The following is a 16,274-nucleotide window of genomic DNA, read 5'->3' on the forward strand; positions in this document are numbered from 1 at the left end:
TTTTTTTTCTTTTCGAGGCGCGAAGTCATTTACTTAGCCAGGCGACAGCTAGGGTGCTCTAGGAATTGTACGAATGAACACTGTTCCTATTCGCTCACTGTTCCAATATTCCTCAAGAGAAAACTATACAACAGCTGTGTCCTACCGGTACTCACCTATGGGGCAGAAACGCGGAGGCTGACAAAGAGGGTTCAGCTTAAGTTAAGGACAACGCAGCGAGCTGTGGAAAGAAAAATGATAGATGTAACGTTAAGAGACCGGAACCGGGCGCAGTGGGTGAGGGCACAAACGCGGGCATCCTATAGTCGACGTCAAGAGAAAGAATGAGGCTCGGGCAGTGCATGTAATGCGAAGGCAAGACAACCGCTGGTCCTTAAGGGTAACGGAGTGGATTCCAAGAGAAAGCAAACGTAGCAGGGGACGGCAGAAAGGTGGGCGGATGAGACTAAGAAGTTTGCGGGGATACAGTGGCCGCGACTGGCAAAGGACAGGGTTAATTGGACATACATGGGAGAGACCTTTTACCCTGCAGTTGGCGTAGTCAAGCTGATGATGATGATGATGAAGGCCACTACAAAGAGTAAAGGGGAGAAGAGGATATGGTTGTGGGTAGCGCTATTTCTGTCGCTTCTACATCTCCAAAAAGACCAGAGCCTCTTGCAATTTGTATCCTTTCTTGTTGCCTTCTGTCTTCTTCCTGACAGTCCGTATGCTAGGCGTTAGCAAAACCCGCCTTCTTTAAAGCCGTGCTTTCTTAAATACTGTAATTCTATTCAAATGCGGTATTTCTCGATTCGATGTATTAACAGCTCTGCCAATGTCAGAGAAGAGGAGGAGAGGATATGCTAAACGTGTGCAGTTTCACAGGGTTAAGAGAACTTCTTGCTGGGCTAGTTGGTAATTCATTGTAATGTAAAGGCGCCAAAAACCACACGCACACACACGGGTTTCAAATCGTCAAATCGTCAATCGTGAGAATAGCACGTTAGGCTTTTTGGTTATCCACTTCGAAGTCAACCGCGCAGAACGAAGGGACACAGACAGGAGAAAAGCACTGACTTTCAACGCTGTATATTCGGAAAAACCACAGCCTTCTTATACTAAGTGCCCCAAGGCAAAAAAAAAAAAAGGCACGTGTCACAGCCACACCACTCCAACCAGGTAACGTGACAAATGTGGTTTTGTACAATCAGGAAGGGTGAAACAACTTTTAACAGATCACATTCTTCGCTGGTTAGCGACAGGGCCGGCGTGGTGACACACTGACCTCGAAGCCTCGCCATCTCATCTGCCTGGATTATCTTGCGGACACACTGTTCACGGCGTTTCTGCGTTTACCCAGCACTTTGCACCGGGGGATTTAAGCGGACAGGTTTTTGAAGGGCAATTTTAAGGCGAACGCCTTTAGTGCCTCATTGTTGTCGACAGACGGTTTTCAGCAGAAGGTTGTCAGCAGAGGTGCCGCGCCTAGCCAGACCAGAAAAAAAAAAAACTTCGTGCACGATGGGATTCGAACCACCATCCATCCGTTCCTCAGCCGAGCGTGCTAATGGCTACGCTACTTCCTGCCAACGCATATGTAGGTCTCCTTGTCTAGGACGCTGGAGAGTGTTTGCAGAAATGCGTCGAATGAGACGGATGCTTCCCAAATGCCCTCCAGTGTCTCCAGCATTTAAGAATTCACAAACAATTATGTACCTAATTAACATCTTAACCACACATCAGTGACACAAGCAGCAACACCGCGCTTAAGGCTTTCTCCTCACCGCATTTGAGGTCAACAATGTGCCCCCCTGAATTTTTTAAAATACATTCCCAGATGAGCGACAGGTCTGGTATATTGTGTACCACTGTCAATTGGAGAAGAATGTGCAGGTCAAACAGGCAGATGCCCTCATGAAATATTGCTGAAACATAAAACCGACGTTAAACAAGGTTTCAGAAATATAGAATTGCATTGGCTCCGCCGCGGTGGCTCAGTGGTTACCGCGTTCGGCTCCTGACCCGAAGGATGCGGGTTCGATCCACGCCGCCGTATCCGAATTTCGATAACGGCGAAATTCTAGAGGCCCGTGTACTGTGCGATGTCAGTGCACGTTAAAGAACCCCAGGTGGTCGAAATTTCCGGAGCCCTCCACTACGGCGTCCCTCATAGCCTGAGTTGCTTTGGGACGTTAAACCACAATAAACCAATAAACAATAGAATTGCATTGCGGAGGTTCCCCCTCAAAAACTGCGCGCCTGAATTTACCCTACGCAACCTCCTGAGAACAGTTGTTCCGCAGTATCATAGAGACAGCCCAGTCCATTTGGCTGCGTGATTACTGTGTCGCCATGCTGTCCGTGTTAACTGTTAAAACTTGTTTCACCTATTGTACGAAACTTCGTGAGTCGCTTCACTTGGTTCCCGCGACGTGGCTGTGACATATGTGGTTGTTTGCTTTGGGGAAAATAGTGTTTAAGAAGCCTTTCTTTTGTTTTTTGGAATAAGCAATTGCAAATATCAGCGTTTGTATGTCCTTTTATTAAGCGCTGTTCACTTCTAAATTTTGTCACCTCCGGCGAGTGTACTCCGCCTCATCATGTCTTGTTTTGGCGCCACGAGGAAAGAAGGTGTCACTTTCAATTGATTCCGATGACAGGACGCAGACCTCACACGTATTCAGAATTCATAGCATGGGAATTCATTACAGGCTCATACATAGCTTAGGGCTCCACGCAAAAGCACAGTACAAGACCTCGCTGACACAAAAAAAAAATATCTGCAAAATAACAGCAGAGCTGCATTGCTCTACTGTCGTGAATTTGCGCGCCCATGATTACTTCATGATTTAAATTACGTGATTCGCTCAACGTATTTCCCGCATTACGGACATTCTTTATCTAGAACGTACCGATACTCCAGTACTTAAGCATACATTTTTCAAGACTTCCCGCAACGGCAATAATCTTCAGAAAAAAAGGGGGGCAGTCGTCAACCCTTTTTTTTATTGAGATCCGGCATCGAATAAGGACGCCGATCGTTCGCACATAATGTTTTTAAGCATGAAATGCTTTTAGCCCCCGTTGTCGGCAGTGTGGTGACGTCACGCCGAGACCGGGAGCCATCATCCGGGCACTGAAATCCACTCATCCGGGCACTGAAATCCAGTCATCCGGGCACTGAAATCCAGTGATCCGGGTACTGAAATCCAGTCATCCGGGCACTGAAATCCACTCATCCGGGCACTGAAATCCACTCATCCGGGCACTGAAATCCACTCATCCGGGCACTGAATTCCAGTCATCCGGGCTCTGAAACGAGAACATCCGGGCACCGTACGAGACTTAACGAGATTTGTTGTTGTTGTTGTGACTGAGAGAAGGATGAAGAGGAAATTGCACGGGCCTGCTACTGGCTCGAGCCAAGCCACCACCGCTGCCACGTGCAGATAGAGGAGAGTTAAAAGATCAGAGGAAAGAGAAAAAGGAAAGAAAAGACGCAACGAGACTCTCTAAGCCCTCCTACGCGACCGGCATGCAAGCGCCGGTTGGTCTCCAAACGAGACAAAAAATAACTGCTGCCAGTGCCTTCTCAATGTTTATCAAGATATCAGTGGAGCTGTGCGTTTGATAATGCACGGACTTATAATTTCCGATTTCTAATAACGATGCAAAAAGCACATAAATGCCACGATACACTTCGTTGCCATACGTGATCTCTTAGGGGCTTCGCGCATCGAAGCAAAGCCGCGCAGGCGCACAGGGGCCCGGGGGAGAAGCGCTGCGTTCAAAGGGCAAGGCATCGCGCCGAACGGGTGGTGGCGTTCCTCCCTTCTATTACGGTGCGGTTCGGGTGTCCACCGAGATGGCAGAGAATTACTGCGCCATTTCCTTTCCTCAAAAAACCTTGCGTTCAAATGGCAAGGCATCGCGCTGAACGGGTGGTGGCGTTCCTTCCTTTCTGTACGGTGCGGTTCGGGTGTCCACCGAGATGACATTACGCCCATAAACATTTCATGCTTACTCTACTCTCGGTTACGGGAGAGGCAGAGAATTTTTTTTGCCTTTCGGATAACCACCCCTCAGGTAGCAATAAAATTACAGTGGTTTAGCTCTGGTTGAAAATGGAGGATTGAGAAAGCAACGAGGTGGTGGTGGTGTGACACTTTTTATTAACAGCCTTTATGTTAATAGAACCGCAGTCGTGGCCTAGTGGTCTGGGCGTTCGCTTCGGCTACGGGAGGTGGTTGGTTCGAAACCCACCGCCGGACACCCACCTGTAAAAATGGGTACAAGCCACCCCCGGCCCGGCGCCCGGCTTCTTCAGGGGTGTGCGCTTGGAGGAAGCTCCGCAAACCCCGCTGCGCACCTTCGGGGGCAACCTAGTTTCGAGCACTCAGCCTGCAAAGGTGGTTCGTGTTTCACTGCAAAGTGAGGAGTTCCGACTCAAAACTCGTACGCTCTAACCAGCGTGTCTAAAGACAAACACTGCATGTAAGCGATCCTTCGTTCCGAAGAGAAAACTTCAGAGTATCACAGCTGACCAGACATTCTGGTTTTTCCGGCTGTCTGACTTGCGAGAAAAAAAAAAGGGCCACAAGTTCGTCTTCTACCGCACGAGGCGGATTTATGTTTGCTTGGCGGGGGAACTTATCACTCATCCGTCAAGACAACTGTTTGGTCTAAGACCCTTTTTCCAAGCATTTCGCCCTAGAAGAGCCGGGCACCAGGCCAGGGGAAATCTTGTACCCATTAAAGAAACCGGTGGGTACCCGGCGGCACTGGGGATCGAACCCCGCACCTTCCGAATGCGAGGCGGATGCTCTACCACAAGGCCACGCTTCTGTCTTTTTTTTTTCTTTATTGCATGAATGAATACATCAATAAAATATCGTAGTTGTCGTGCCCCTTGGCAGACAACCGTGTCTAATGGACTTTCATTAACACAAGTTGGTCCATCAGACTCAATACATCATCCACGTAATCTTGTTGCTTCAAGACTTCTCTTAACTTATACACATGTTCCACAAAATAACCACATACCGATCGTGCATCCAAGTCACAATGTCTTACAGCCATTCTACTCCTCCAAATGCTGTGAAGGCCCAATAACATAATCTGGTCATACTGTGCAACATCACTTTCAGTGGTCAAGTACCGATTTCCGCGCGGTGTCAATGGCAAGTCCTTTTTTAGGGTTCTTTGCAAAACATCCCAGTAGAACACCGCATCCCAACAATCGAGGAACACGTGTTCTACCGTCTCTGGTTTTCTACACAGGAGACAGTTCGAGCCCCAAGGAACAAAAAGGCCCTTTTCCTCTAGCCATGTTTTTACTGGTAGCGTTCCTGTGTGTAATTTAAAAAAGAATGTTTTGACGCCAGGTGCAACAGTCATCTTTTTAACTCGCCTGAGAACGTCTTTCCCAGGGCCTTCACAGTATAAGGTTCTGTACAGTGGCGCTGGAAACAACTGTTCAATAAGATCCTTGTATAAGCGCTTCGGCGTTACATTCGCTAAATACTCTAGCGAGAACCGCACTTGCAAAAACCTGAATGACCAGACAACCTCTCGCAGGAAGCGAGACACTGTGTACCGCCGAGCATTGCACGAAGAGACAATGAATTCTGGAAGTGCACTGGATAACATGGTTTGTATGAATGTTCGCAGGAAGGGGTCATTTTGGTCACGCAGGAAACAAAACCTTAAAACAACCTGCCGTACATAGAGATGCATTAGAGACAGTCCCCCGACCTTTACTCTCCGGAAGAGATTATCTCTGCGAATTCGTTCCCAATTGGACGCCCAAATGAAGACCGCAAAAACCCGATGAAACCTTTGGATATTGGTTCGTGTACAATATAATACTTGAAGTAAATACATGATCCTTGCCACAAGAAAGGTGTTACATACAGTTGCGCGCGCGAAAATAGAAAGATTACGGCCCATCCATCCCTTGGTCCGGTCCCGCATTTCTTCCGCTTTTTCATTCCAGTAATTGGTATTTTCCCCATATCTGTCCAGCGGGACTCCCAAATAAACTCCGGGAGTTGTAGCCCATCGGACCCAGCAGAACAATTCTGGTTCCAAGTCCCATTGCCCATGCCAGACTCCGAGACATTTATCGAGATTAACAGCGCTACCAGTTTGCCTGCAAAACCTTTCGGTTACTTGTAACGCTTCTACAATACTTTTGCGATCTTCACAAAAGAGGGCAACTTCATCTGCATATGCCAGTATTCGCACCTCACACGCTCCCAACCTAAAACCTCGGATGTGCTCGCTCGCAGTTATCATCCTACAAAAAGGCTCCAAATAAATTGCAAAAAGTAGAGGGGACAGTGGACATCCTTGTCGAACAGAAGCCGTCACATCAATTCTTTCAGATAATATTTTGTTTACCATAAGTCGTGTCGAGCAATATGCATCAGCCATTTTTACCCCATTGAGAACAACCGAACCAATACCAATATGTTCCAACAAACAATAGAGTATTTCATGAGACACCCGATCAAATGCTTTTTCAAAGTCAATTTGAACCATAGCCACTTTCTTATTTAAAGCATCGCAGCACTCGACCACGCTGCGTGCTACATGAATATTTTTAAATATGCTTCTTGTTTTTATGCCACACGTTTGGTGAGGCCCTACAATATCCTTTATGACGCATTGCAATCGCTTAGCTAACACTTTCATCAGGATTTTATAATCAACGTTTGTTAACGTGATCGGTCTATAGCTTGTTACTTTTACCAGCTTGGCAGGGTCATCTGTCTTAGGAATTAAGACCGTATGAGCATTGCTAAACGAAGGTGGCAGCCTACCGACCTCAAAACACTCTTTGAAAAGCTTATGTAGCATAGCAGCAATGTCATATTTAAAGCTCTTATAAAAGGCAGCAGTCAAACCGTCAGGTCCCGGCGACTTTCCGGCATTCAATTCCTCAATTGCTGTCTCTATTTCCTTAATACTTATTTCACTCTCTAGTTCTTCAGTTATCTCATTTCCTAATATTGGCATAAGTGGCAAAAAGTTTTCCCGAAACCCTTCTTCACTTGGTGCTTTGCGTGAAAACAGCTCACGGTACTGTTCCACGAATGCACTCGAAATTTCACTTTGTTCACTGAGGATTCGTCCTTTGTATTCGATAACTGATATCTCGTTTGACCGCGCGTATCGCTTTTCATCTGTGAGCGCGCGTTTTGTAGGCATTTCACCAGTAAGCCATTTTTCCGTGCGTGCTCTTATCGCTGCTCCTCTGTACTTCTGAGCATCTAAAGCTTCTAGCCTAACTTTGACGCCTTTTATATCATGCATGAACATGCCCGGCGTTTTTTCCTCTTCGTGCCCTAAATTCGCCAAAAGCTCACGCAAATGCTTTTCTTCTTTTTTTTCCTCATATTTTCTTATGATTGAACGCTCAATGGCATGCATTTTCAACTCCTGCTTAAAGCATTCCCAAGATTCAATACGTCCTGTTTTACTATTATTAAACATGTCCATGCTTTCCTTAACTTTTCTTAAAAATATGTCGTCTTCTATAAGCCTTGAGTTTAGTTTCCACATATCCCAGTTCATTTTTGCTTTACGCTGCTTCCTTCCTCCCTAAGTTACCGTAACTAGGCAGTGGTCACTAAATGACACTTGCTTCACTTCATACTGCTCACAGGAAGGTGAAAACTCCGGCGACACATATATTCTGTCCAGTCGTGCGTGGCTACTACCTTGAAAATGCGTAAAATGCACGTGATTCTGACTCTTCGCCAGGCCTATTACATCCTCCAAGCTGCACTCGTTGAGGACACTCTTCAAGAAATGAACACTCGGGTCTTTTACGTCCTTTACATTTGAACGATCTTTAGGGTCCAAAACGCAATTGAAGTCTCCCAATAGTATGAGCACTCGACTGCAATCAAGGAACGAGGCTAACTGTTCAAAAAAACCGCGCCGTTCCTTTTGTATCGTGGGAGCATACAGGACAACAACCCTCAACGCGAATGTTTCATATGTGAAGTCACACACGATAAACCGCCCCCTTGCACAAGTTATTATTTGTTCCTCCACTATGCCTATGTTTTTCCTCAGGAAAAGACAGCATCCCGCCGACAAACCAGCCGCATGGCTTACACAAACATTGAAATGCGAACGAAAACCAAGCACCATGTTATCTGTTTGCTGCTCATCCTCAACTTTTGTTTCTTGAATAGCCGCGATATCTAGATCTAACTCCCCGAACAGTCGGTTCAACTGCACTTGCTTACGCTTCGTGGCAAGCCCTCGTACGTTCAGAGTGCCAACTTTTAGCGGTTTCTTCAAATAAGCCATAGCGTGCACACAGCAAACAAACAACAGTGACTAAGGCTCACTGCTTCGGCCTCTCGTCGCGAGTTAGCGACGAGGACCGCGACAAGGCTAACTTGCCTTTCTTGGCTCCCTCCCCTCTCCAATGCCTTTCTAGCCGACGCAGTTCTCGTTCCGTAGCCGGTGCTTTTTTGTAGTCACGAGGTCGCTTAATGGAAGCGACTGTCGCATCCATCGGCGCCTCGGAGTCGTGGTCGCCTGAAGTGCTCTCCCTCGTTGGCTCTTCTGGCGCCGCAGCAGCATCCGCCTTCTCGCCAGTCGTTTCTGCAGCGGGGTCACCTTGTGTCTTCTCGTCGCCAGCGGGCAGCTCCGGCTGCTGGGAAGCAGGGCCGTCGCTGAGTCCTGAAGGGGGCGGGGCTCCGGCGTTCTCCAGTTCCTCCTGGTCCATGAGCAGCTCGCTGCCGTCGTCTTGCGGCGGAGCAGTACCCGTGGCCACACGCGCATACGTGCGGACGCACCCTTCCCGTTCGTGTCCGAAGGCGTGACACAAACTGCATCTTGGCGTGCGGCAGTCGCGTCGAATATGTCCCGTCCTTTTGCACCGTAGGCATATTGGTGGACGTCCAGGCACCACCACCAACACTTGTCCTCCGTAGAACTTGAGCATGTGGGGCAAATCATCGATAGAGAGCCCCTCCTTCAGAACCATACGCACCAGACGGGTGGTCGATTCGACGTCTTCGAAACCGGTACTGTTCCACTGCTCGCGGTTGACGTCTGTCACCTCTCCAAATTCTTCAAAAGCCTTCTGCATAGATTCATTCGACACGTAGAAGGGCACCCAGTGCACCCTGAAGGCCAACTCACGTTTGTTGGGGTCTATGACCGCACAATAGCGTTTTTTCACTTCAAGTGCTCCTTCTTTCAGCAGTCGTTCCTTCGCTTCCGCAGTTTTCAGCTTCAACATCCACACATGAGACATTTGAAAGGCCCCAATGCCAGCCACGAAAGGTAGAACACCGGCAGTTTCCAAAGGCTCACGAAAATCCTGTATGCGATAAGGCCGCCCGGCAATATCGCAGTGAAGGAAAACCGCTGTCTTCATTGCGTTTCCCGAAGGCAGCGTAGGCAAAACTAAGCGATAGCCCACTGGTGGGCGTCGCTCACCGAAACCTCGGCCAGACATGACCGATAACGAAGCGCGCTCAGAGCTTCCCATCAAAAAGGCGCAGCTTTTGCTCAAGTTGGCGCAGTGCCACTGAGCTCACGTTAGAGCGAACTCGTTTAAACTTCATCGAGCTCTCGAAACTCCGCTCAATCTGTCAACTCTGAACTGAATCACGAACCACCTTTGCAGGCTGATGTGTTCGAAACTGGTTTTGCCCCTGAAAGGACACAGCGGAGTTTGCGGAGCCTCTTCCAAGCGCACACCCCTGAAGAAGCCGGGAGCCGGGCCGGGGGTGGCTTGTACCCATTTTTACCGGTGGGTGTCCGGCGGTGGGTTTCGAACCAACCACCTCCCGCAGCCGAGGCGGACGATCGACCAAGCCTCTAGGCCACGACTGCGGCCACGACGTTTTATTAACAGCCTTTATGTTAATAAAAAGTGTCACAGAGAGAGAGAGAGGCGATAGAGGACGCGCGGAAGCGGCGGCGGCCCCGTCACGCTAGCTGTGCGCCGCTACTGCGCATGCGCAACTGGCGAGCGCGGCGGTGGCACCACTGAGCCACCCGCGCAGCGACGGCAGCGGCGCGCCAGCTGTGCGTCGTGTGACGTCACTGATACTCGCGCATGCGCAGTATGGCCTTTCATCCGCTCCGCAAAATGGCTCGGCGACTCGCGTAGTGTTGCTACCACAATAAAAAATAAGTCGCGATACAGGATTGAAGCATCGCTCAGCCAAACTAACACTTGGCACGTGCAACAAACTTGCTGCTAACTGCACCCGCTTAGAGGGGCAAAGCGCATCACTGTCTAGCAATCCTTGGCTGGTTCTTCAAGAATGAACACTGGCGAAATGAGCGCTGCGACCAACTTATGCCCTTAAGTCCAGCCTAGCCTCCTTGCTAAAGAGTTCTTTGACTATGCTGCAACCGTGACTTCGGAATTGCGCGCAGCATCTTTGGCGTTCAGATCGAATCCCTGTATCACCGACAAAGTTTCGATTCACGGGAAACATTAAAACGCCTTTACGCACGCTGTGCGATGCCAGTGCGCGTTAGAGCCCTCCGCAACAGCGTCTCATAATCCATATACAGCCTTAAACGCCTAAGAAATAAGTATAAATGGTCGCTGCCAGGTGCCATCAGATAATTTTGCCTCAAGTATAATCAGCTCTTAATACATGTGTTTATATGACAGATTTCCGCATGCTGAGAAGTCCGTGTATTTATTAGTGTTAAACTTGACGCCTTAAACCCTCGCACCATGACTTCGACGCATGTACATATTAAATATGAGCGGGTAACGACGCTTTAATGCTTAAGGTGAAGTTGTGATGGACATTTTTCTCGTCGCGGTTGTAGCCGACGGATGATGTCTGTATTGGTTAATGCAATATAATACCTCGACTGAAATAAACTAATGTCTTGGGAAAGGAGGCTGTGCTTGTGAAAAGACTTTGTTTCGAAGGAAAGCACCTCTAATATTTCATAAATTTTCGTAACCACCTTCTTTCGCTGATTTTTTTTTTCAAAGCTCGAAGGCATCTTATCTATACTTCTGAAGGAACCAGCGCACAAAACACAACGGACAAGAAAAAGGTGGTACACGACGGACAGGAGCGCTCCTGTCCGTAGTGTACCACCTTTTTCTTGTCCGTTGTGTTTTGTGCGCTGGTTCCTTCAGAAGTATGTATTACCAACTAGCGCAACAACAAGTGATCTTATCTATGTACTGATATTTCTGTGCAGTGTAAGCGGATGATCGGCGAATACAGGCACTAAATCCCTTAAACTGCTGCTATCAGGCTGGTGTAAAATTATTTTCTCTGCTATAGTAACGTATTTGTCTAATTTTGTGCTGCTGCCACTGCTGCCTAAACTCAACTAAGGACGATTGAACAATGATAACTTGTGCGTACTTCGCAAAATAAATTTGGTCGCTTCGGGGTGAAATGGCAACGATGATGACAACCCTGTTACGTTTAACGAGTTGTTTGAAGCAGCAGAAAACGGAAGCGAAACCTACGCCGAGTAAAAAGCACTGAAAGTGAAAAGCGCAAAACTGACGAAGCGCGTGTCAGATCTGAAGCCATACTTAGGTCCAAAGAGTATCGAGCCAGGAGGCATTCCGACGACGCAAGGTGAAAGCTTCGTGTCGATTCTTTAATCAAGCTATTGCAGACAGAACTAGCTGTCTCGTCAATCCGACTAATATTGACACTGCGAATCATGCCAACCTAAACCGATACTAAGACTGTTGCAAGAGTCTTGTCAAGAGACAAGGAAACTGAGTACATTGATAAAGCTAGGAAGGCTAGGTTGTCCGCAGTCGATGTCATATTCCCACAAAGCTCGAAGAAGCCACTGTATGTGACGGACCACCTGACACCTCAACTAAAGCGACGTTTTTGCCGTGCACAGCAGCTCAAACTGGAAAAAAGAGTGGAAGTTTCTGTACACAGATATTTGCACAAAGTCAGGAAGAGCACGGTTTATTGTGTCTACTGCGTTGCTGACCTTTCCAACTTCACGTAGGCGCTTAAAGCTGTTCTGACATCTATCACATATTCACATGACCATTTGTTTTTACCGAGGAGTGAAAAGATATATTGCCAGATAAACAAGTTTCACTATCGTTACTGCACTGTAGCATACCCAGGAATCATTATAACCTTGCAACCTCACATGCTTTATTAAATCATTCCTGACCCGCCGCGGTTGTTCAGTGGTTACAGCGCTCGGCTGCTGGCGCGAAAGACGCGGGTTCGATCCCTGCTGCGACGGCCGAATATCGATGAAGGCAAAATTCTAGAGGCCCGTGTAGTGTGCGATGTCAGTGCACATTAAAGAGCCCCAGGTGGTGGAAATTTCCGGAGCTCTTCACTACGGCGTCCCTCATAGCCTGAATTGCTTTGGGACGTTAAACCCCAATCAACCATAAATCATTAAATCACACTTTTCCCTCATGCGTTCGTGTGAGACGTGGTTATCACACAATGACGAAAACTTATATGGGCTGGCATAGAATGCATTGGACTAGTGCAGTCATGGCATTTGTTCTGTTGGCGGGTCTGTCATATTTATCAAATCTGATTTGGTCCCATGCCCAGAGAGGTAGCAATTTGGACCTGCTAGTAGATCACCATGAAGTGTGGAAGCGCAAAGACACAAGTACACAGCAGATCTAGAAGCGCTCGTTCTGTCCATTCCTCTGCTGTGTTCTTGTTTCTCTGCTGTTTCACACTTCATCAGCTACTCCCATCGCCACAATATCTGATTTGACGAACTTCAGTGCGAATCCATTTAGCTTGAATTTGATGATACTGTGTAAGAATTTAACAAATGCAACACTATATTTGTCTGCGTTAATCGTTCACCATCATCTTATACCAAATTTTGTTCAGAGTCGGCAATAATCTTTAATACATTGACAAACCAAAAGAACATAGCATGTGGCGACATGATTACAGTTGAAACTACGTCTAACAAAACCTCATTTTAAGAAGTTCCTGATAAAACGAACAAATTTTGATTCCCCGGCAAGTACGGACATCGTTAAATGTTCTCATCAACCCGAAATGACGAAACAAACTTGAACCACAAACCCGATCTAACGAAGTTTATCCGGGAAAACGTGAGTAAAATAAACAGGTAATTTCAGTTTTATTTTGTACCCGGTGTCTCATAGCCTGTTGGCAGTGTGCCAGCAGTAATATCTGGGCGCCCAAGTTACGGCCCTAGATTGGTTTTTATTGGGCAGCACGCTTCGCTGCTCCTTGAAACAGCGGACTCCGTAATCGGCGGCCTTATTTTGCTTTCGAATTAGTTTTACCAGATGGCGCTTTCATGCACAAACGATCCGGAGCGCCTTCGAAGGCTTCTCATACGCTCAGGCGCTGGTTGTCGGCAATACGATGTCACAGTAGCTTTTGGGTGCGGCTACGTAGCGGTTTTAGATTTCAAAGGACCGAAAAATTCCGTTCTCAATTTTAAGAATTTCCGGACATAACGAAATATGTCGCGGATGCCTTCACTTCGTTAAACTGAGTTTTAAGTACTAATATTGTCACCTCTAGGACCTCATGCTGTTCTGAATATGAACAATATATGCTGAACTTCAGCGTTTGCTCTCTAATTCTTTCTTCTACTCGACGTGACAAAGTAGGCCAGAATGCATTATTTGATCATATTGTTACCGATGGACCGTGAACGAAGAAGTGGCGGTGCGCTGAACGACAACGACGTTGACAGTTGGTAGCTGGGCCCTCGGTGTCTGAGCTGAGTGCTGGCCATCTCAGAGCAGCCGCCAACACAGACTTACCGCCGTAACATCCCCGTAACATCTTTTGGTGGAGGTCGCGGGTTCGAGCCGACATGCCGACGACCCGACGAGCCGACGAGACGACGGGCCGAACGGGCGAGATGACTACCGACCCGGCCCCTCCGTCTGCGCCTGCCACGCCAACTGTCGTCGTAGCCCACCCTCGCGACCCGGGCACATTCTGCGGTACAGATGGCGTGGATGCCGAGGACTGGCTATCGCTCTATGAGCGTGTTAGCCAGCACAACAGGTGGGACGCCACGCTGATGCTGGCCAATGTGATATTTTATCTTGCCGGCACCGCACGCGTGTGGTTCGAAACCCACGAAGAAGAGATTGCCACGTGGGATGCCTGCAAGCAGAAGCTCCGCGACCTGTTTGGGAAACCAGTTGGCCGTCAGCTTGCTGCCAAAAAAGAACTTTCAGCTCGCGCCCAAACGGCCACCGAATCATATATTACATACATTCAAGACGTCTTGGCACTGTGCCGAAAGGTCGATCCCAACATGACCGAGGACGATAAGGTAGGCCACATTCTTAAAGGCATTGCCGACGATGCCTTCCACCTTCTTCTATGCCGGGACTGCTCTACGGTTGACTCCGTTCTGCAGGTGTGTCGACGCTTCGAGCAGGCCAAGCACCGGCGCATTGCACACCGCTTTGATCGCCTGCCTAACACCGCTGCCAGTTCCACGTGCGAGGATCTGCCGACACTGAGGCAGCCTTCAAACCCCGACAACGTGACTCGCATCGTGCGCCGTGAACTGGAGGCCCTGGCTCCTGTTACGACCAACGCGCCCTTGTCGGACAACACCCTGGCCACAATATCCCTTATTCAAGCTGTCGTCCGCCAGGAGGTCGCCAACTTGGGCATGCCCTCCAGCCATCGTCCCGTCGAACCACGGAGTGCGAGCCCCATCTCTCCCGTGGTCGCTACTGCTACGGCCCGCAACACCTTCGTCCCAAGTTACACAAGGTATCGCAATCCCGATGAGTGGCGTACTCCTGACGACCGGCCGATCTGCTTTACGTGCTCGCGCGTAGGCCACATCTCTCGCCACTGCCGAAGCCGTTGGTCCGCACCTCCCCGACCTTTGCCCTACGTCGACCGCCGTTATGACTATGGACCCCGTCGCTTCACGCCTCGGAATGACCCACCCAGCGCCGAGTCCACACCGCCTCCTCGCAGAACCAGCCGCTCTCCCTCTCCGACAGCCCACCGTTCCCGCTCACCTCTTCCGCACCGCAGTTACTCACCGTCCTCTGCAGGCCGCTTCGCGGGAAACTAGCCAGTGCAGCTCCCGGAGGTGATGCTGCATTGGTGCCCCGACCTGAAAATCCTCTACTGACCCAGCCTTCGCCCTGTAATCTGCTCGACGTTATTGTGGACGGTGTTCCTGTTTCTGCCCTCATTGACACTGGTGCCCAAGTCTCGGTTCTTAGCTCATCCTTTTGCCGTCGCCTCAAAAAAGTTCAGACCCCTGCCGCTTCGCCCACCTTTCGCGTTGCCGATGGCAGCACTGCTGCCGTCACTGGCTTGTGCACTGCCCGCGTCACTCTTGCCGGTCATAACATCCCAGTTTTGTTCACCGTCCTCGAACACTGCCCTCACAATGTGATCCTTGGTCTAGACTTTCTAACCGCTCACTATGCCCTTATCGACTGCTCCAGCGGCCTTCTACGATTGGACCTGCCTCTCAGCTCAGCCGACACACCCTCAAGCTCCACGCCCCGCCTTCGCTCCACCGAGTACGCTCGCCTGCCCCCTGACTCTGCCGTTTATCTGCCTATGTCACCATTTCCTGCGGTTCCTGATGGGGATTATCTTGCCTGCCCACTCGCCGATGTCGTTCTCTCTCGCAATGTTGTTCTTCCGCACCTCATCGTGAGCGTCACCAAGAATAGCACCTACCTCCCTGTCCTCAACTTCAGCTTGTCACCACAAGTTCTTCCTGCAGGCCTATCGCTTGCTACTTTGTCTTCTCTCACCGACTGTACCGTCACTGCTCTCTCACCTGGACCGCCTTCTACTGTCTCTCAAGCGCCCGACATCCCGTCCAACGTTCCGCAATCCATTTCTGCGATGATTGCTTCTGACCTGAGCCCCGAGCATGCACAGGATCTTCACAACCTTCTGGTGTCCTACACCGACATTTTTGACTTCGCTTCTGCTCCTCTGGGTCAAACATCGGTAGTGACTCACCGCATTGACACCGGCGATGCAAGACGTATACACCGGAGGCCTTATCGTGTGTCGCTACCAGAGCGCCAGGTCATCCAGCGGGAGGTGGACAAGATGTTGGCCAACGATATCATCGAGCCTTCAAACAGCCCTTGGGCATCTCCTGTCGTGCTCGTGAAAAAGAAAGACCAAACTTGGCGGTTTTGCGTCGACTATCGTCATCTCAACAAGGTCACGAAGAAAGACGTCTATCCCCTTCCGCGCATAGATGATGCCCTGGACTGTCTACATGGCGCCCGCTACTTTTCTTCCATCGACCTTCGT

At 49.2% G+C, this 16,274-nt stretch overlaps 2 protein-coding genes across 2 annotated transcripts; one reads left to right on the forward strand and one right to left on the reverse strand.

Moving 5' to 3' along the window:
- Window positions 1–8,344: 8,344 nt before the first annotated feature.
- Window positions 8,345–9,388, reverse strand: LOC149367331 (uncharacterized). The gene has a single exon (XM_089573659.1). The coding sequence runs from the start codon at window positions 9,386–9,388 to the stop codon at window positions 8,345–8,347; it is 1,044 nt and encodes a 347-aa protein (XP_089429785.1).
- Window positions 9,389–13,710: 4,322 nt separating this feature from the next.
- Window positions 13,711–15,135, forward strand: LOC149367332 (uncharacterized). Its single transcript, XM_089567127.1, has one exon. The coding sequence runs from the start codon at window positions 13,822–13,824 to the stop codon at window positions 15,055–15,057; it is 1,236 nt and encodes a 411-aa protein (XP_089423253.1). The 5' UTR covers window positions 13,711–13,821; the 3' UTR covers window positions 15,058–15,135.
- Window positions 15,136–16,274: the final 1,139 nt, after the last annotated feature.

The sequence above is a fragment of the Amblyomma mixtum genome, chromosome 1 (assembly GCF_055824585.1).
Source record: "Amblyomma mixtum isolate Tamu chromosome 1, ASM5582458v1, whole genome shotgun sequence".
Taxonomy (NCBI): Eukaryota; Metazoa; Arthropoda; class Arachnida; order Ixodida; family Ixodidae; genus Amblyomma; species Amblyomma mixtum.

Coding starts and splice junctions, on each gene's coding strand:
- LOC149367331 (XM_089573659.1), bottom strand. CDS start 9,388: ATGAAGACAGCGGTTTTCCTTCACTGCGATATTGCCGGGCGGCCTTAT.
- LOC149367332 (XM_089567127.1), top strand. CDS start 13,822: ATGCCGACGACCCGACGAGCCGACGAGACGACGGGCCGAACGGGCGAG.